This window comes from Rana temporaria, chromosome 1 (assembly GCF_905171775.1).
Source record: "Rana temporaria chromosome 1, aRanTem1.1, whole genome shotgun sequence".
Classification (NCBI taxonomy): domain Eukaryota; kingdom Metazoa; phylum Chordata; class Amphibia; order Anura; family Ranidae; genus Rana; species Rana temporaria.
The window spans coordinates 94,242,940-94,263,774 of NC_053489.1; the positions used below are offsets into that span (position 1 = coordinate 94,242,940).

General features: G+C 42.0%; 1 protein-coding gene across 3 annotated transcripts in view; it reads left to right on the plus strand.

Moving 5' to 3' along the window:
• HOMER1 (homer scaffold protein 1) overlaps positions 1 to 20,835 on the plus strand; it is a 152,429-nt gene that overhangs the window by 4,735 nt on the left and 126,859 nt on the right. For 2 of the 3 annotated variants that reach the window (XM_040340634.1, XM_040340619.1), the window contains exons 3-4: positions 1,133 to 1,200; positions 6,346 to 6,905. In XM_040340634.1, coding sequence (XP_040196568.1) covers positions 6,901 to 6,905 — 5 coding nt within the window. In that variant the 5' untranslated portion in view covers positions 1,133 to 1,200; positions 6,346 to 6,900. The remainder of the gene's footprint in view (positions 1 to 1,132; positions 1,201 to 6,345; positions 6,906 to 20,835) is intronic. The other variant, XM_040340626.1, reaches the window with a different exon arrangement.

Here is a 20,835-nt window from a genome sequence, read left to right on the forward strand (position 1 = left end):
CACCCGTCGTCAAGGAGCTTACAATCTAAAATCCCTATATAACATGCACAATACTAGGGAATGCAGACAGGAGAAAAAAAAAAGCATAAGGCCAGTAGTGGTAAAAGATCCTGATAGTGTAGCATATTGAAACATTTATTGGATACAAAGACATAACATTTATGTATGTGTATCCAATAAATGTTTCAATATGTTACACTATCAGGATGTTTTCCTGCTACTTTCTTCGTCTTTACGTGCACAAGTCCCCCTGCTCTTGTATCAAGTCAGCAGCATCTGAACCTGATTTATTGCTAGTCATTTATTAGATATTGAGCTATGAATCCAATATTGTAATGCATATGTACATCTATTATTGGCCAATGTTTTACTATACTAGTGTATTTTATTTATATTTCTGAGTGCCACCTGGGCAATTGTTTTCTTTTATTGCTTTACCAGTGTAGACAGGAGCTAATTTACCTGCCAGCATGTCCTCTGTCATTGGAGTGTGGTTGGAAACCCACTAAGATCTCCTAAACTATAAGATCTGATATATGTTCTGACGCTTGCACCCAGTGACCTGTCTATGTACCCCAATCCCAAGATATACAGAATCTTATCAAGAAATGCCCATTTACCCCCCCCCCCATGGCTAATACAACCCCTTTAAATTGCCTTAAACATTCCAAAGTTTGAGGAACTTTCTACCACTTGCATACACTGGCATGTCCATGTACCCTGATTCCCAGATAATACTATTACTTATAATTTTTACAGGCATTTATATAGCACTGGCAATTTATGCAGCACTTTACATACTGCACATTTTACATCAGTCCCCGATCAAGGAGCTTACAATATAAAGTCCCTATATCATGCACATACTAGGGCTGACATAGACAGGAGCCATTTAAGCTATCTGCATGTGGATGGAACCCCCACACAAGATATCCAAAATGTTATCAATAAATGCACATTTACCCCCATATGGGTAATACAACTTTTTTAAACCCTTTATAGCATGTTTAAACCCAAGAAGAAATGCATGGCTATTATATTGCCACTCCCTAGATGTGATGGCTGCATTCATTTTCCTTTTTAAGGTTTATTTTCCTTGGTGATCCTGGCAGTAACACACATCTTGTCTTAGGGTGACAACACTCAATCGCTGTACTGTATCAATGGAGGGGCAGTGTACAACCCTTTAATCATTCCAAGGTATGAGAAACGTTCTGACATTTGTACCCAGTGGCTTACCAATGTGCCATGGTCCCAAAATATCCAGAAGCACACATTTACACCCATATGGGTAATACAACCCTTTTAAATCCTTTTATTTGTTCCCATGCCTGAGAAACTATCTAATAATTCCAAAGCCTGAGGAACTTTCAGACATTTGCATCCACAGGCTTATCCATGTACCTCGATCCCAAGATATCCAAAATCTTATCAGGAAACGCACATTTGCCCCCATAGTACAATTATTTTAAATCCTTTAATCTTTCCAAGGCCTGGGAAACCTTTTTTAACACTTTCACCCAGTAGCTTGCCACTGTACCCTGATCCCAGAATACCCCAAATCTTAGCAAGAAATGCCCAGCATAGATCACATTTGCTACTTCCTGTTCTGCCAGGTGACCTCATAGTCATCCTTGTACAGGAAATACATCACCTATAAACCCTTTACTAATCCCTTCTTATTAAAAATGTTGAAATCTGCATTAATGAATGTTCCCTGCTTTCACATTATAGGATACCCTTGTCATGTATTTGTTTATTCGGCAATTCACAACACATACAGAAACGTGATGGCAGTAATCTATTGAATCTGCCAGTTTTTGTTTGTTCTTATTTGTTTTTAGTTCTTATTTGTTTTTAGTTTTAGATTTGTTTTTTGTTTTTTATTGTTATTATTTTTTTGTTCGCTTTCTTGTCTAACTGTAGATCTTTGTTTATCCCAAGCATGTTGACTGTCTCACTACCGCTGCTGGCAGTTTATTCTAAGCACCAATTACTCTTTCAGTAAAATATTTAACTCTGCCTCATGCACACTGGTCGTTAAAACAACATTCTAAAAACCTCAGTAGCTTTTAGGGGTGCAACGGATCAAAAAACTCAGTTCGGATCGGATCATTTTTCGGATCACCACAATATATAGTCCCCACTGTAATGTCCGCGTCCTCTCCCCCACTGTAATGTCCGCGTCCTCTCCCCCACTGTAATGTCCATCTCCCCCACTGTAATGTCCACGTCCTCTCCCCCACTGTAATGTCCACGTCTCCCCCACTGTAATGTCCACATCTCCCCCATCAGCGCGCCGCTCTGGGGAGCTCACCAAGCCGCCGCCAGGTGTACCAAGATGGCTGCCGCTCCGGAGCTTTCCTATGGCCTCAGTCCGCGGATCGCGTGGTGTGCAGATCTGAACACCGTGACCCGTTCGGATCACGGATCAATGACGATCCGTTGCACCCCTAGTAGCTTTGCAGTGAGTTTTTCAATGTTTTTGCAAAAGCATTTTTTGGCATTTATACGCGTTTTTTTAATGGATCAACAACGTCCAAAAACTTTGGCGAGCTGCATTTTTGAGCGTTTATCAGTGTTCAAGCATTTTTACAGCTGAAAAACGTCTCTCAGAACCCACTATTTTTTATTTTTTTTTAACTACTCAAAAACGCCACTGCCCGAAACTGCTGATAACAGCCTATGTGTGCATGGACACATAGGATAACATGATGGAGAGTTTAACCACTTAAGACCTGGACCAAAATGCAGGTAAAAGACCAGGCCCCTTTTTGCGATTCGGCACTGCGTAATTTTAAGACAATTGCGCGCTCGTGCGACGTGGCTCCCAAACAAAATTGGCATCCTTTTTTCCCCACAAATAGAGCTTTCTTTTGGTGGTATTTGATCACCTCTGCGGTTTATTTTTTGCGCTATAAACAAAAATAGAGCGACAATTTTGAAAAAAATTCAATATTTTTTTAATTTTGCTATAATAAATATCCCCCAAAAACATATATACATTTTTTTTTCCTCAGTTTAGGCCGATACGTATTTGTCTACCTATTTTTGGTAACAAAAATCGCAATAAGCGTTTATCGATTGGTTTGCGCAAAATTTATAGCGTTTACAAAATAGGGGATAGTTTTATTGCATTTTTATAAAAAAAAAAATAGTTTTTACTACTAATGGCGGCTTTTTTTTTGTTCATGACTGCGACATTATGGCGGACACTTCGGACAATTTTGACACATTTTTGGGACCAAAAATGCATTTTAAATGCATTGTTTATTGTGAAAATGACAGTTGCAGTTTGAGAGTTAACCACATGGGGGCGCTGAAGGTGTTATGTGTTCCCTGAAGTGTGTTTACAACTTATTTACCCCCTTGATGTATTCAAAGGTTTCATTCATGTAATCATGTATTTATAAAGTAGAGTGGCTTTTATTTACAACGGTAGACTTTGGTCCTTTAAAACAGATTACACAGCACAGCGCTTGTGCTATGTAATCTGCCCCCTTCAAAGTGTAAAAAAAAACTAAACCTACCACTTGTATGCCCTCTCTAATAGGACCACAATAACCAGGGCAGCTCCGCTCTGATCACCGTGGTCAAAGTGCCTCCCTCCATGATAGGCTGCTGTTCTCTCACCCCCTCACCCCCTCCTCCGGGCCTCTCCCCGCCGCTATTATTTTAATATAAAAATATACATTAACCCCCTGAGCGGTATTCCCGAGTCTGGCTCAGGGTGGAATTTCAGCACCAAAAGCGGTAACCCCGAGCCAGACTCTGGATCACTTGCAGTATCCACAGGCAGAGGTTACTTACCTTGTCCCTGGATCCTGCGATGCCTCCTCGCTGTGTGATCAAGCTGTGTCCTCCTCACTTGATTCTCAGTGCCTGTATGCTGCCGAGCTCCATTCCCTGCGACGTTACGATGCACGGGCAGGCGGAGATCGGCGCCAAATTCAAAAAAGTAAATGCACACAATACATACAGTATAGTATAGTGTAATCTTATAGATTACAGTACTGTATGAAATAATTACACATCCCCTTTGTCACTAGCGGTCTGCCCAGTGCCCTACATTTACTTTTATATAATAAAAACTGTTCTTTCTGCCTGGAAACTAGAGATTGTCCATAGAAACCAAAAAGTGTCCCTTTTACATCAAAAGTGGTTTTAGACCAGTTAGAAAACAGCGATAATAAATTAGAATCACTTGCAGAATTGAGCGATATCGATTTTTGGGAAAATTTGTCATCAAACAATAAAAGTAATGACAGCAACAATTCTGCAACTGAGCACATTTCAGTGATTTTGATTTGTTTACACTATTGAATAATTTTTATTATAATTACATTATTATTTGTTATAATTATTTATAGTCATTTATTATATTATAATTTATGATTTTGTTTTTCAAACTTCATCATACCCGGGATGTCTACTAGACTCTTGTTTGGACAGATTTAAGTGAGTTATTCCTAAGAATTGCAGGCCTACAATATAAAACGCCAAATTTCCATGCAAAATAATGGTACCGCTTTCAGCACCTAAAATCTGAAAGAATCATACTGCCAGGGAGGTTAAGTCTATGCCAGACAGCTGATATACAGTATTTACAGCGCTCGTTTTAAAGTAAAACATACACAGTGTGCTATGCCAGCCTTCTTTTACTGCACCCGATCCATCTGCTGATAGAACAGAGTCTTGGAGGCACTCTCCACATGCTCAGTTTGATGTGTATTGCTAAAGTGTTGCATGTGATCAGCACAGGGCCAATCCGCACTGTACAGTAGGTCAGGGGTCATGCCGTCTCATAGGCCAGTCAGAGGAGAATGAAAACTCCAAGCTTTAACCAGTGCTTTGCCAGACGCTGCTAGAGGTCACAAGACTGCTATATGCTGTTAATGAGAAGGTATTTAGCAGTTTATATTTACTAAAATAATTGCATTATCAAGTACTGTGGGAGACCAGATACAGGCATACCCTGCTTTTTACGTACACTCGCGAGTATGGACACATTGGCGTCTATGGGAAATCTTTGTCAGCTTGACATGGCGCTGCTCCCGGTTTTTCTGATTTTGGGGTCGGCCAGCTTGCCTAGGTAATCAGTTATGCCTGTAAATGACTATTGCAATGCAGTACATGCATTGAGAAGTGAAAAAAGGTATTGCTTCACTTTAAGTACATTTCTGTTTTACATACATGCTCTGGTCCCATTATGTACTTAAAAGTGGGGTATGCCTGTATAGTAAATGCAGGGTCCTGGGTTTAGAAACACTTTAAGGCAATTTTAGTCCTAAAAAAAAAACTATTGCAACATTACATTAATTGTCATCACATATTGATTCGTTTAGTGGACATAGCAATTGTATCGTGTAACAACTGAAAATTAAATGATTAGATAAAATAGATTAGCAATTACTTTGCTTTTGTTTATCTCACACTATAGTAACACACTCTATAGGCAGGTTGTGTTTATTAACATAGAATCCTCCAATTCTTTCTGACTACTGCTTTCACATATATGGTTTAATTTTACCACATTCAACATATATTTTTTATTTTTATATATTTAAAAATTCCTACAAAAAAAGAAAAAAATCAAACAGACATGGACTATCACGGTACCAAAGAGGAATCTGTGCACTAAATATTTCTCAGTATTATTTATTTTAACAAAAGGTTTAAAAATTAATTACATAAAATCAATAAATGTATCATAATAAGGTTCAACAGTGTTGGTTACTCTCAATGTCAAATGGTTGACACGTTTCACATCACAGAAATGTGAAACGCGTCAACCATTTGACATTGAGAGTAACCAAGACTGTTGAACCTTATGATACATTTATTGATTTTATGTAACACATTTTTAAACCTTTTGTTAAAATAAATAACACTGAGAAATATTTAGTGCACCGATTCCTATTTGGTACCGTGATAGTCTATCATGTCTGTTTGTTTTTGTTTTTTTCTAAACTTTATATATGATGAGGTACCCCCATAGCCTTACCCTAATTTTTTATATATATATATATATATATATATATATATATATATATATATATATATATATATATATATATATATATATATATATATATATAATATATATAATTCTCCTAAAAATGAATGCATTGCAGCGTTCTGCTAACAGTAAGCGCACAGCTACCAGTTTTATAGTACAAAATAGAACTTCAGTGTTTCCTATTTCTATCTTTTTTTTTTTTTCCGATTTATGAAAAGCAGAGATGTAGGAGGCATGTAACATTCTGGAAGGGAGGTAGAAAGACCTGTACTTTGCTACTGTCCATATTGCTCTGCTTCCTGATACTTCTTAATTGTGTTCTATAGCGTTGGATCCATCCTGCAGAGAGGTCCCAAGAGGGAGCAGAGGCTTCGTTCTAGACCTGGAAGAAGACTTGGGAGGTCTGCAGTTATTGGTCACACTGGTGCATACTGTATATATGTCTGTGTGTGTGGGAAGAGGAGCGTGGGAAGAGGATCGTTCTCAAGGACATGATTGGAATAACCATTGGGCTGGCTTCCTAGTTTTGCCTCCAACTACAAGACACTGGCAGAAGCAGGCACATGAATGCACACTCATTTTGTTGGATATACTTTTTTGATATACAAGCATTATTTTTTTACTACTCTAAGTTATAAAAATAAACTTATTGGTCCTCTCACATTTTTTCCTCCTCTTGTTTTGGATTTATCCTTGGATTTAAAAGCCAGACACTTCATTTATCAATGTTATCTGTGTCAGTTAAGCGACACAAGGTTGAAGAGGCAGAGAGCATTTGAAACACAATTCTGATTAATGATACATGGAGCAGTGCTAATGTTGCAAGAAGCAGCTTGAAGTATTGTTTAGGTCACTCCAGTGCAAAATCATATCTGGGCAAAATGGGGTAAGTCCTTTTTTATTTTTGTATTTTTTTATCACTCTATTTGTTTTATGGCATGTCTTTAATGCATGACTTTTGTATTGTATGCTTTTTGCAGTCTAATATAGAAACAGGATATATTTTAAAAGTGAAATTGCTTGTTTAAAATTCCCTTTTTATATGTTGTGATTTGGCCATTTTTAGATAAAGAGCATATGGATTTTTATTTCATTTGAGAGCTTTTAAAGCTAAACTCCAGGCAGATAGGCTATTCACAACCTAATGCATCTCAGTATGCATAGTACTGTATACCCACAAAGGAAAGCTATGCCAATCCAATATAAGCTTACTTGAAAAATCCCTTTTCATCTTGTTAACTCTGCCTGTCTGCTGGCCATCACTTTCCACAACTTCCTGGATTCCTTGCATGTTTTTCAGCTTCTCCTCTGCTGCTTCCATTCAATTTTAAAGGACTATATATCCCATGGCAACTTTCTGCCTGTAAGCAGTGACCCCTGTATGGTCTTCTCCTCCTCTTAGCCCCTCTGTGGTTTAGAACGCAGGCTCTGTGAAATGTGTGACACAGCAGTGCCTACTCTGAGAATACATGGCATACATAGGTGTGCGCAAGGGGTGTGGCAGGTATGCCTGGGCACACCCTAATCACTCTGTGCAGTGTCAATTCCCCCTACTGCCTGGGCTTCCGCTTTTGTCCCCCCCCCCCCCCCCCGCATTTCTGCTGGCTTCTCTCCTTTCCCCCTAGCTGCTGCGGGGGATGTTTCAGGATAGAGAGTGGGGGAAGGGGCTATTTATGTAATTTAAGAGCCTCTTTCTTTTCTAAATGAACACAGTGAGCACACTCACTGTGTTCAATCAAAATTGAAGCATAGTAAACAGCAGAGAAAGGCATGTGTGTTTGAGCTTTGGGGTGCACACACACCCTAATGCAACGGGCTGTGCACACCTATGATGGTGTGTGTATCTCACACACGCACACTATATTACCAAAAGTATTGGGACACATGAACTTTAATGGCATCCCAGACTTGGCTCGTAGGGTTCAATATTGAGTTGGCCCATCCTTTGCAGTTATAAAAGCTTCAAATCTTCTGAGAAGGCTGTCCACAAGGTTTGGAAGTGTGTCTATGGGCATGTTTGACCATTCTTCCAGAAGCGCATTTGTGAGGTCAGGCACTGATGTTGGACATGAAGGCTCGCAGTCTCCATTCTAATTTATCCCAAAGGTGTTATATTGAACCCTAGGGACTAAGGCTGAGATGCCATTAAAGTTCATGTGCGTATAAAGGCAGGCGTCCCAATACTTTTAAAAATATAGTGTGTGTCTATCCATTTATCTATATTGTAAGGTTGGGGGTTATTGGCTCTTGTGGTATGGGCGTTTTTTCCAGTGATTCACTCCAGCCAGGAAATATATTTAAGGGCATGGCAGCCCATTTTTATTAAAAAGGCAAAAATAAGTCCAAACAAACGTTTTCCCATGCAGGGGTTCTTCTCCATCAAATATACAACAGAAAACGCTAGCCCACCTGGCTCTCTGTAGCAGTACCTCTGCTCTTTATCCTGGTTGCCCAGACCAGCGGACTCCTCAACATAGACAGCTTCCCTTCAGCGTCTACAGCTCTGCCTCTTGCAGTCACCGTTCTGGCTGTCTCCTACAGTCTCTCTGATTCCTGGAGACCTCCTGTCTCTTACTGTGGAGCTGTCTCCAACTGGGAGCCCTGAGGTCTTCCCACACACTCATTATAAAGGGCTGTGCTCACCTGAGCACACACCCTGCTGGTAATGAACAAAGCCTGGATTACCAAAACCTGGAGAAAGCTGCAAAAGCAGTCTTCTCCAGTCCACAGCTATGCTCTGTAGTTTTGCACATCTCAAGTGTGCATACCCTGGGTCAATTTTACCGTCACAGTAGCTCCTACTGTTACAATATATATACATACGCACACACACCATCATAGATGTGTGCACAGTCCATTGCATTAGGATGTGCACCCCAAAGCTCAAACACGCATTCCTTTCTCTGCTGCACTGGACAGTAAATGAATGGGAAGTGTTCTGTGCTGAGTGACTTCCTGTTCATTCACAAACTGAAGCACAGTAAACAGTTAACTATGCTTCAGTTTTGATTTAACACAGTGAGTGAGCTATATATATTAAATAAAGAGACTGGTAAATGACATAATGATTATCCCCTTCCCTCACTCTCACTGTATGTGTTTGTAAGTACCTGAATTAGAAGTTGTATCAGCCCCAATATATCACTGCTGAGACTAGGAGAGGAAGAAGCAGCACAAGTAGCCAATCGGTGGTGCTGCAGTGCTCATGCACTAACAAGGTGGCATGCTGATAGGTTAAAAGAGTGACAGAGGGAGGAATGCATCAAAGTGCTGATTCTTCTTTCATGGTCCAGTCACAGGCTGGAGATGAAGACTTATAAATGTGTTGCTTAAACATGAACTTCAGGAATAAGGCCAATTCCACCGCAACACACACACACAGTGCAATGGTTAACTGCTTGTTGAGCCCAGGGATGCCAGAACAAAGAGTAAAACTTCCCTTACTTTCTCAATTTCTCAATAACCCCCTGCTGTGTTCTCTTTTAAGTGGCACTGCTCGTTGTCGCACTTCGTCCTCCTCCACATACAATGCAGGGTTTATAGCCCTGCACTGTACGTGATGATGCCAAGTAACTGCCACACAGCCTGGAGCCCTGGAGAGAAGAGGACAGTACCAGGAAGGCACTGCAGGGGTATATTTTGCCTACTTCCCAGAGTTCAGGTTAAAGCGTTTGTAACCCTAAAAAAGAGCTCCTGCTCCCCCTTCTATCAGGTAAGACGGTGCAGTGCTTGTGCTGTCTAACCCATCCCTTTCTAAGCTGTAAAAAAACCTGCCTGGTTCTGTCCCCCCCCCCCCCCCCTGTAAACTGACCATGGTTTATCATGGCTGCTGTCCCCTGACACCGTGGTCAGTTTACATGCTGCTGTCATATGCAGCCCTCCTCTCCCTCCCTCCCCTCCCTGCCTGCCGGCTCCGTGTGTCTGTGTGAGCCATCTGCCACCGCCCCTCCTGCCGCAATTAGTACTGAAGTAAACTTTGAAAAATGCCATTGCCAGCCCCTCTGTTTTATCTAGCCATAATGCACTGCGTAATAGTTTTGGAAAGCCTCTAAATACCCTTTTTAGAGATCTTCAGGCGGTCACGTGCCACTCTCCTACTTGGATCCACTGGCTACAGTGGTAGGGGCCAGCACATCAGTCACGTGCCCCCCAACCCCCCCCCCCCGGCTGACGTCATACAGAGATCCCGGCCCCTCCCCTAGATTGGCATAATGTGACTGGCCTGAATATCTCTCTTAAAACTGTTTTTTAGAGGCACTGATAAAAAAAAAACACTTTTGCAGTGTGTTGTTGCTGAATACAAGAGAGGGGCTGGCCGTAAATTACATTTTTAAGATAAAAAACACTTTAAGTGCAGCAGAGAAAAAAATCAGGTCACCTTCCCTACAAGACATGATTGTGCTGTGTGGCAGGGCTGTGTAAAACCTAAGACTGGATAAAAAGAAATACAAATCTTTGGTAAAATCGTTCCCATACAGTATATGTATATCAACAGTGTATTTAGCTATTTATGTATTTAGCAAGTTGCTGCATATAAATTCATAGATATTCAGTATGTCACATGTCCAGAGTTTCAGTGAATATATATTATCAAATCAAAATGGTATAATACAGAAATAATCCTATATACAGTGCCTTAAAAAGTATTTATACCCCTTGAAATTTTCCACATTTTGTCATGTTACAACCAAAAACGTAAATGTATTTTATGTGATAGACCAACACAAAGTGGCACATAATTAGAAGAGTGGCAAGAAGAAGGCCATTGTTGAAAGAAAGCCATAAGTCCCATTTGCAGTTTGTGAGAAGCCATGTTGGGGACACGGCAAACATGTGGAAGAAGGTGCTCAGGTCAGAGGAGACCAAAATTGAACTTTTTGGCTTAAGAGCAAATGTGTGGCAGAAAACTAACACTGCACATCACCCTGAACACACCATCCCCACCGTGAAACATGGTGCTGGCAGCATCATGTTGTGGCGATGCTTTTCTTCAGCAGAAAAAAAAGGGTTTTTGGGACTTTAAATGAGATGCATCACATTTAAAATCCCCAAAAAGTTTTTTTTTTGTATCCAATAGGGATGGAGGCATGTGTTTTTCATACGCCTCATTTAAAGTCCCAACCCCAGTTTTCTTTTCTTCAGCAGGGACAGGGAAGCTGGTCAGAGTTGATGAGGAGATGGATATAGCCAAATACAAGGCAATCTGAGAAGAAAACCTGTTGGCGTCTGCAAAAGACTTGAGACTGGGGCGGAGGTTAGCCTTCCAGCAGGACAACAACCCTAAACATACAGCTAGAGCTACAATGGAATGGTGTATATCAAAGCATATTCACGTGTTCGAATGGCCCAGTCAAAGTCCAGACCTAAATCCAATTAAGAAACTGTGGCAAGACTTGAAAATTGCTGTTCAGACGTTCTACATCCAATCTGACAGAGCTTGAGCTATTTTGCAAAGAAGAATGGGCAAAAATTCACTTCTCTAGATGTGGAAAGCTGGTAGAGACATCCCCAAAACGACTTGCAGCTGTAATTGCAGGGAAAGGTGGTTCTACAAAGTATTGACTCGGGGGCTGAATACAAATGCACGCCACACTTTTCACATTTATTTGTAAAACATTTGGCAAATAATTTATAATTTTCCTTTCACTTCACAGTTATGTGCCACTTTGTGTTGGTCTATCACATACAACCAAAAATGTAAATTTATTTTATTGGGATTTTAACGTGACAAAATGTGAACATTTTTAAGGGGTATGAATACTTTTTCAAGGCACTGTATAGTAATTCCAGGGAAAAATACTCCTTTTATGTCTAATTTAGCCTAAGATGGCACTTGCTTTACAACTCTGTGCAGTCATGCTCCTCATATTCAGCTATGGATATATATATTTTTTTCTAGACATTAATTTTGTTCATTGCTTGACAGATGTTTTCATTTCTAGCATTTACAGATGCAAACCTAACACATTTTCCATAAAACATAAATAGCCTGTATGAAAGGCACCTTGGTTTACTTAATGGTAGCAAACTGATGTAATGCTTTATATTGATTGCCCTTGACTGTTACATATAATGTTTAGAAAGGTCTGAGACAGTTGGTGGTTAAAATAAGCTTCCTTGCCTTTAACCACTGAACATTATTACATTTTCTAATTCTAACACATGGCACTGAGAAGTTTTAAGTGATTAACCAGGCTCTGTGGCTTATTTATAAAATGAGGGCAAATGCAAAACGGGTCTTTTACCTGCAGCAAGCAATACGTGTGTGTGTGTGTGTGTGTGTGTGTGTGGTGTTTTTTTTTTTTTTTTTTTTTTTTTTTCATAGTTTAGTTCTTGTTTTATTTAAATGGTATAACCTAACTTTGATGAAAGAAAATTACATAATTTGTATAAATGCTATGCAAGCCACTTGGTTCTTTAAAATTATAAAAATGAAAACCCTTTGCGCAGTCAGACTTTACTTTTTCCTAAAACTGCCAAGCGAATAAATGTATTGCGTTGTTGCAACAGTGACAAAAGTACTTCCTGTCATTTTTATATTGCTGTTTTGTAATTTGAGTTTTGTTTTTGCGGTAAAATAACACTCATCGTTAAGAAAAAAAAAAAATATTAAATTCACAAAAACTCTCCTTTAAATCTCGCATTGTGTTATATTTCTGAATTATGCCTCAAATACTGCATGAACCCATGCAGTAAATTATCGCAAGCATCTTGCATGTGTAAGTGTAAAAGTGTAAGGCAGCCAACAATTTAATCATGGCTGGTATGGCATGGCTGCTCTGGGTTGAAAGCTCAGCGTATTCTATGAGTTGGGTATACAGATCCATGATTGGTGCCTTGGATAAGCAGAACTTTTTCAGGGTAACAGCATCCTTGAATTTATCCAGTAATTTCCAAAAGGACCACTTGATATCATCTCCTCTTCCTCCTCCTGCTGCTGCTGCTCCTCTTGCTGCTCCTCTTGCTGCTGCTGCTCCTCTTGCTGCTGCTGCTCCTCTTGCTGCTGCTGCTCCTGCTGCTCCTCCTCTTCCTGCTGCTCCTCCTCTTCCTGCTGCTCCTCCTCTTCCTGCTGCTCCTCCTCTTCCTGCTGCTACTCCTCTTCCTGCTGCTACTCCTCTTCCTGCTGCTACTCCTCCTCCTGCTCCTCTTCCATCATTACTTTAAATTCCAGAAGACCTAACAGTGTTAAGTAGTCCTAACACACACCTGCATAAAGCATAGTTTTCTTCCAATCTTATTGTGGGGCTAAGCAATTATACTTGATTGATACGTCAATTTTACGATCTCTTAGAAAAGTAGTACTGTGCAGTTTTCTTGGTTTCTATGGCAGCCAAGGAAAAACGAATAATTAATCTTACAAATTCTCCTGATTTTTTTTTTTTTTTCCAGTATTGCTGGAACAGTACGTTTTTTCTTTTCTGTTACATTTAACACAGCAGTGTTGAATTAAAAGTGAGTTCAAATGTCAAGTACAGTAAAACCTTGCTTTGAGAGCGTTTTGCAAGACAAGCAGAATGTTTTAATAACTTTTGCCTTGATATACAAGCGATGTCTTGATATAAGAGGAGCGTCATGTCACAACTGAGTATATAAAAAGAGCGGAGCCTCCAAGTGTAGCAATATGGTTACATTTAATGAAGGTACAACATTTAGCAACTTATTGCTACACTTAGCGGTGCCTCTCTTCTCTTTTATAACCTGTTAAAAAAAAGTGCTTTGGCTTATAAGCATGTTTCTGGAATGAATTATGCTCTCAAACCAAGGTTTTACTGTACTAATTTAGATTTTTTTTTTTTTATTGTGTAGGCAGGTGCAGTTTATCATCCCTGCTGTAGGCAGCGCTGTTTAGCTGGCCACTGTACAGAAGATAATGGAGGTTGAGAGGAGCTGTGTTACTCTGAAGCCTCCGTAGGTCCAGTTGGACACTGCTTCCCTGGCTGACCTCCATGGCCATCATTGGTGAGGGTAATGCTAATAGCACTGTCCTACTGTGGTTGGCGCACATTTGTGAAACGACTAGTGTAGGAACAGAATCCTTGCTGGCTAGGGACAGTGCATTTGGCACCAGGAAGAAGTTCTGGTCAAGGAGGGACAGGGGCTTGGCTCCACTATCCGGGAAACCTAGAGAGATGGGATGAGGACCTGCCTACCTGGTTACTAAAGGCACCTGCACCATTGCAACGCCTGTCAGCCACCTCCTTCAGCAGATGCTGTTCTGGTAACAATGTCTACCAAAGTGCTCTCAAGTAAAACGTTTATGTTAACCACTTGCTTACTGGGCACATACTTATTTTTTTACTTTTTGCTATAATAAATGTCTTGGTAAAAAATCGCAATAAGCATATAGTGATTGGTGGTTTGCGCAAAAGTTATAGCGCCTACAAAATAGGGGATAGAATTATGAAACAAATGTATTTTTTTTTTTTTTTTTACTAGTAATACGGCGATCTGTGATTTTTTTATTGGGACTGCGACATTATGGTGGACACATCACGGCCAATCGTGGGTACGCGGCGGACATCGCGGCCACCAAGCACACGCATCTGCACCTCAGTGACGTGGCGGGCATGCGAGCGCCCCCCAGTGGCCGGAGGAGCCGAGGACGTGAATAGACATCCTTCTGGCATTGTAGAGCCACCTTGTGGCGTCAAACTACAATGGCCCGGATACAAAGTGGTTAAAGTACCGCTAATATTGTTAAGATCGGTTATATTCCAGTTGCCTGTGATATTCAGGCTCCGTTGCCATAGTGTTTGGAACTGTGAGTTCTTTGCCACTGCTTTCTACATGTTAATTGTTACTTCTACTTAGCTTGTTAATTGTGCCACCTTCCTTGGTCTCTGTACCTTATTATCTTTACCTCCATCTCGGGTACAAATCAATCGGTCCGCCTACAACTGTAGGGATGACACCTAAAGGGCCGGTCCAGCCAAACCTTGATATTTTGGTTATTGGTGGATCTCGTGAACCAGCTGATCATTTTTCGCCCCTGAAACTCCAGCAATAAGCATTAGTGTCCTTAGACATTGCAGGAGTAGGCAACTGTGGCCCTCCAGCTATTGTGGAACTACATGTCCCATGATGCAATACAAGTTGACTCCCAGAGGCAAAGCATGATGGGGAAAACTGACATTTACTCCCAGAGACATGGTGAGAGGGCTGCAGTTGCCCACCCCGTTTAGTGCCTTATGCATAGTGAGACCAATTTATAATAAAGTGGGGTGGTAGACCCCTAGAGAACCATAGATTTTGTTTCTGTACCCCTCCTGCTTCAAAGCCCAACTCAAGTGTGGAAATAAAAAGTAAAAAACCCTTTTAGAGGGGGCTCCCCCCAATCCCTATACGCTGCAAAGTTTAATTGCTTGTTAGGCCTTCGGGTAGATGGGAAGGTTGCATTACTTACAGTACCTTATCCCAACTCCAGTATTGTACTCCTTACCTCCAGCATGTACAATGCAGGGCTATTAGTAATCCTGTATTTTATGTGGTGGAGGCAGCATTGCGACAACGGCTGGGAGCACCTTTAGAGGGGTGAGTTTGCGAGACCTTTTGCACTGGTAGAAGAAGCCTGCTAGTGGTAAGAAAAAGGTAAGCATTATACCTGGTTTCTCTATTCCTAAGCAAAAATTGGTGCTTACCTTATGGGGGGGGCGTGGCCCACGGCCCACTGCAAGGGTTGTTTTCAGATTGATAATGGTCAGGTTTAATTGGGGACATCATTAAATGTGCGTCTTCAGGATTGTGGAGCAGAGCAGATTATAGAATACTGTAATTTTGTCTTGATTATTTCTTCTGTAGTCAGTCTAACACAGGGGATAAAGGATATAAGAGCACAGGGGTGACCTGTCATGATACAGTATTTTCAAATCTCACTGGACTCCGCTGAAAACAATCATTTTTCTTTAAATAAGGATCCTGGTGTGTTGCCTTTGTGAGTGAAGCCTATGTCTGGACCTGACAGCAGTAAAATCATTTAAATCGGGAGCAGTTGAACCTGTTCCCTACCGAGTCATTGTAAAATGACGTCGGCGGGAACCCTCCGTATCTCAGACTGGACATCATCATTGTTCAGGAGGGTCAGGACGCCCACTAACACACAGCTCCTTTATCTGCAACGTAGAGAGCATCCTGACTCTCCTGCTCGCCCCCTCCCCCCTCAAGGGAGGGGGGCGAGCACGACACTCCACACTAGGGAGAAAGCCTTGCATTACTGTGTGGAGTTACAGGCAGAAGAACAGGAAGTGAGGATTTGTCAGAAGAAATAAGGACATTTAAAAAGCAAAATGGAAGGATGAGGTAAGTGAAGGAGGACTGCACTAAGGTAAAGGAAGCTATTTAGGGATTTTTTTTTACCTTTACAACCCCTTTAAATCCAAAAAGCACCCTTTTAGTAGAAATGTACAGTTCTGTTTTTGTAAGCATTTCATTGTTTTCAAAAACCAGCATGGGTTCACCTCCAAGAGCATACCAGGCCCTTAGGTCTGCTATGGATTTTAAGGGGAACCCCTACGCTGAAAAAACGACATGGGGGTCCCCCCAATATCCATACCAGACCCTTATCCGAGCATGCAACTCGGTCGGTCAGAAAAGGGGGTGGGGACGAGCAAACGCCCCCCTCCCATAACGTCCTAGGCCGTATGCCCTCAACATGGGGGGGGGGGGTGCTTTGGGGCAGGGGGGCGCCCTGCGGCCCCTCCACCCCAAAGCACTGTGTCCCCATGTTGATGGGGACAAGGGCCTCTTCCTGACAACCCTGGCCATTAGTTGTCAGGGTTTGTGGGCGGGGAGCTTATCGGAATCCGGGAGCCTAAACCTAGGTGAATGAGTATGGGGTACATCGTACCCCTACCCATTCACCTGGAGGGAAAAAAATGTAAAAAAAAACACACTACACAGGTTTTAAAAGTCATTTATTAGGCAGCTTCGGGGGTCTCTTCTTTTGCTCTCCGGTGCTTTCTTCCTTCTGCCAGGCTTCTCCGCTATCTTCTTGCAGCTCTATTACTAGTGGGGGCACGGTGTTCTGTCGTCTTCTTTCCTCTTCTCCGGTGTCCTTCTGGCAGGCTTCTCCGCTATCTTCTTGCAGCTCTTTTACTATCGGGGGACCGGTCTTCTGTCGTCTTCTTCCCTCTTCTCTTCTTCGATGTTGACACGTTGCTTCCTCCCGCTGTAATGCGGGGTGCGCGGTGCGCAAAGATTTATATAGGCCTCTTATGACGTCCCAGTCCCATCATGCTCTGGGTGGTGACGACATAAGGGGGTGGGGTCACCCGGTGATATCCGCCCCCTTATGTCATCACCACCTGGAGCATGATGGGACTGTGACGCCATAAGAGGCCTATATAAATCGCTGCGCAGTAGGATACCGGAGAAGAGGGTAGAAGGATACCGGAGAAGAGGGAAGAAGACGAAAGAAGACCGGGCCCCTGCTAGTAAAAGAGCTGCAAGAAGATAGCGGAGAAGCCCGCAAAAGGGAGAAGGCACCGGAGAGCAGAAGAAGACCCCCGAAGTCGGAAGAAGACCCCCGGGGCTGCCTAATAAATGACTTTTAAAACCTGTGTAGTGTGTTTATTTATTTTTTCCTCCAGGTGAATGGGTAGGGGTATGATGTACCCCATACTCATTTACCTATTGAAGGGGGCTCCGGGATTCCGATAGGCTCTAATAGGTGTCAAAAAAGGTGAACAGCGAGCGCCATGCTGGACCCTCGCAGTTCACTCAGCTGTGTGTTAGGAAAGTGAATATTCATTTGCTTTCTTAACACTGAACCGCCTCTCCGCCATTCAGGTGCTCTGGTCTGTTACCTGTCACCTGATTGGAAGACCTGACAGCGCCTGTCATTTAAACGAATCATAGAGGACGGAAGGAGCAGGCGGGAGAAGACATTGAGGAAGAGCATGGAGGACACCAGACACTGCCTGCTGCCGTCACCCGCTGCCTCACCGAGGTAAGTGCTGGGCAGATGGCGGGGGGCACAGTGGCTGCGTTTGATGGGCACAGTGGCTGCGTTTGATGGACACAGTGAGGCTGCAATTGATGGGGTTTTTTTCTGCATTTTTTTTGGTTTGTTTGCCCCCCCCCCCCAAAAAAAAGTTTTGAGCACCAGCCGCCACTGCCACGTTGAGTATGTGAGTACAGCCAGCCTTTCCTGCTTGCCCCTTAGGACTGCCCATCTACCTGCAGACTTATTATGTGCTATAGAAATTGTAGTACACATAGAGCAGAGCGGTGACCAGACATACAGTAATACCACTGCTCGCTCTACACTGGTAGCAGTGACGTGCATGGGTAGCACAAGACAAAAACAAGCCAACGACGGTAAGAAAATAATAATAAAAAAAAAATTATCTATGGTACACTTGAATTCAAAATAATTTATGTAATAAAAATTGTGTTTATCACTTTAAAGAAACATTAAATATGGTTTAAAAGGCATACATCTGTCTTAATGTTAGCCTGTTGGAATCCCCTCTATAGCAACACTTGCATTGGAAGAGGAGAACCAGCAACTAAGTTGGCTCTGCAGCAGTCTACAAGTGCTAATAGTGAATCTGCCAATAAGGGGAGAATACCGGAATGACCTATATGCTGCTGTTCCGTCATTTTCCAATTAGCAGGCTTGAGGTGTGTTTTTAGCCAAGCTGTGTTACTGCTGCTGCTGTCCAGGATCTCGGTGGACTGTTTGGCAGGTAAACTTATTTTATATATGTATTTCAATTCTTATTCCTAGATTTAGACTGAAATTTTCACCCATGGTCAACGTCCTCTTGCCTGAATCAGTGGAACCATAGGGGTGTGCACAGGGTGTGCCGGGTGTTCCTGGGCACACCCTAATCAACCCATGAGCATTAGCACTTTGTGTGCCATTGTGAAGATAGAAAAGATCTCCCTCTCACTGGCTCTGCCATAAGAAAAGTGCTCATGCTCTTCCCTTTCACTGTGTCAGCAGGGAGATCAATGTGCCAGGGCCATATATATGTAGACAGACACACATGTGCTTTTGAGCTTTAAGGTGCACACTCTAATACAATAGGCTGTGCACACCTATGAGTGGAACATATCGGTTTTACAAATGCTTCTTATTTCGTCCTCTCCTCCCATTTGTCCTTTGTGCCTCGGGGGGAAAAAGCACTCTGGGTGGAGGGAAAAAAGCTTCCCCATGTAAATGAATGTGCAAAATGAGAAATTTGCCATTCGATTTGCTTTCCCTAGCTTGTAATCGATTTCTTCTAGTCCAGATGCTGTAAGCAGATCTGTAAATTGTCAGCAACATGGGGGAAAAAGCGCTAGATCTGTATTTTCTAAATGCACAGATTACAACTCCCATCTGTCATAAGCGGATAAAATGTCCCTTAAAATTCTCTTAAAATGATACACATTACATGTGCTGATTTTACAGACCCCATTACTACATCCAGAAAAGTACATGCTAAAACCAACGAGCACATTGCATTACACTGAGATAAAACACAATCTGCTTCTTAGACTGGCTGATGCCATTAGTCCATCTGTAAATCAGACAGATGTTGACACCCAATTCCAACCGGCCTTTAAATCCTTTATAAATCTGAATATCCGAAGTAAGCTAACATTAGTGGAAGTGTGTGTGTGTGTGTGTGTTAAATTTTTTTCTTTAACCCCTCATCACTCAAATGAAAATGCACATTTTGCCAATTTTGGTTTGACCAAGTTATATTTGGTACCTCTTGGGTTCCATGTACACAGGACATTTTACAACCTCTCCTGAACGATTTAACTTGACAGATAAATAACCAAAGTTTAAAACGTCTGTTTTTCCGTGTTTACATGCCATGTTTAGCAGGGTTTTGCCACGTTTGCGTTTTAGAAGTGTATTAAAAAATGCACACATTATTATTAAACAATGCTTACAAATGCAGTCTTACTCGTGGGCCTCGATGCGTATGACTATAGTGAGCAAGGAGATTATGATGTTCTTAATCTAGCTCCTTTATTGGCCAGGATGCAGTGAATGACTTGCATAGCACTACAGATGCGAACTGAATCGCCTCAAGGTGTTTTTTGCAGCCAGTGTCTTGCTGGTGTGGTCATTGGGCCAATTCGGACAAATCCAATTAACCTACCAGCATGTCTTTGGAGTGTGGGAGGAAACTGGAGTACCCGGAGTAGAGCCACACAGACACAGTGAGAACATGCAAACTCCAGGCAGATGGTGTCGTGGTTGGGATTTGAACCAGCAACCATTTTGCTGCTAGGTGGGTGTGCTTACCACTACACCACTGTGCTCCTCCCTGGGGAATTTGTAGTTTAGACATTGGGGAATGGGGAATAATGCTGAGGGGCAAGTGGGATTTTGAGGTCAGGAGAAGGGATGGGGGTTGGTTAACATTAAATTGTAAAAGTACTACAGCGCTGCTAAATACTTAAATATGACACGAAAAAAATAACCAGATAATAATCGCAGCATATAGAAAGGTAACCAACTAAGTCACGTGTCTATTGACGTAACGCGTGGGGGAGGAGCTCCGAACGGTAAAGATGATGATCACACATCCGAATTAGGAGAACATCTAACCTGAGCGGCTAAAGGAAGATTGTTTGGTGCTTGTTTTGTCCAGGGGATCCGTGAGTGTGCCTTTGTCACAAGCCTGTCATTTACCTTCTCTTGATATTTACATGATTGCGCTATGAGTATTTCTTTCTCTCCTTGTCTTGCATGAGCTGTGCTAAGTGTGGAGGATTTTACACCTGGCTGTGAGGCAGCCACCTGAGACTGGGAAGGCTGATTCCACCCAACATTGTTCAAGTCATTATATCAGTATTGTGTCTTTTCTGCTATA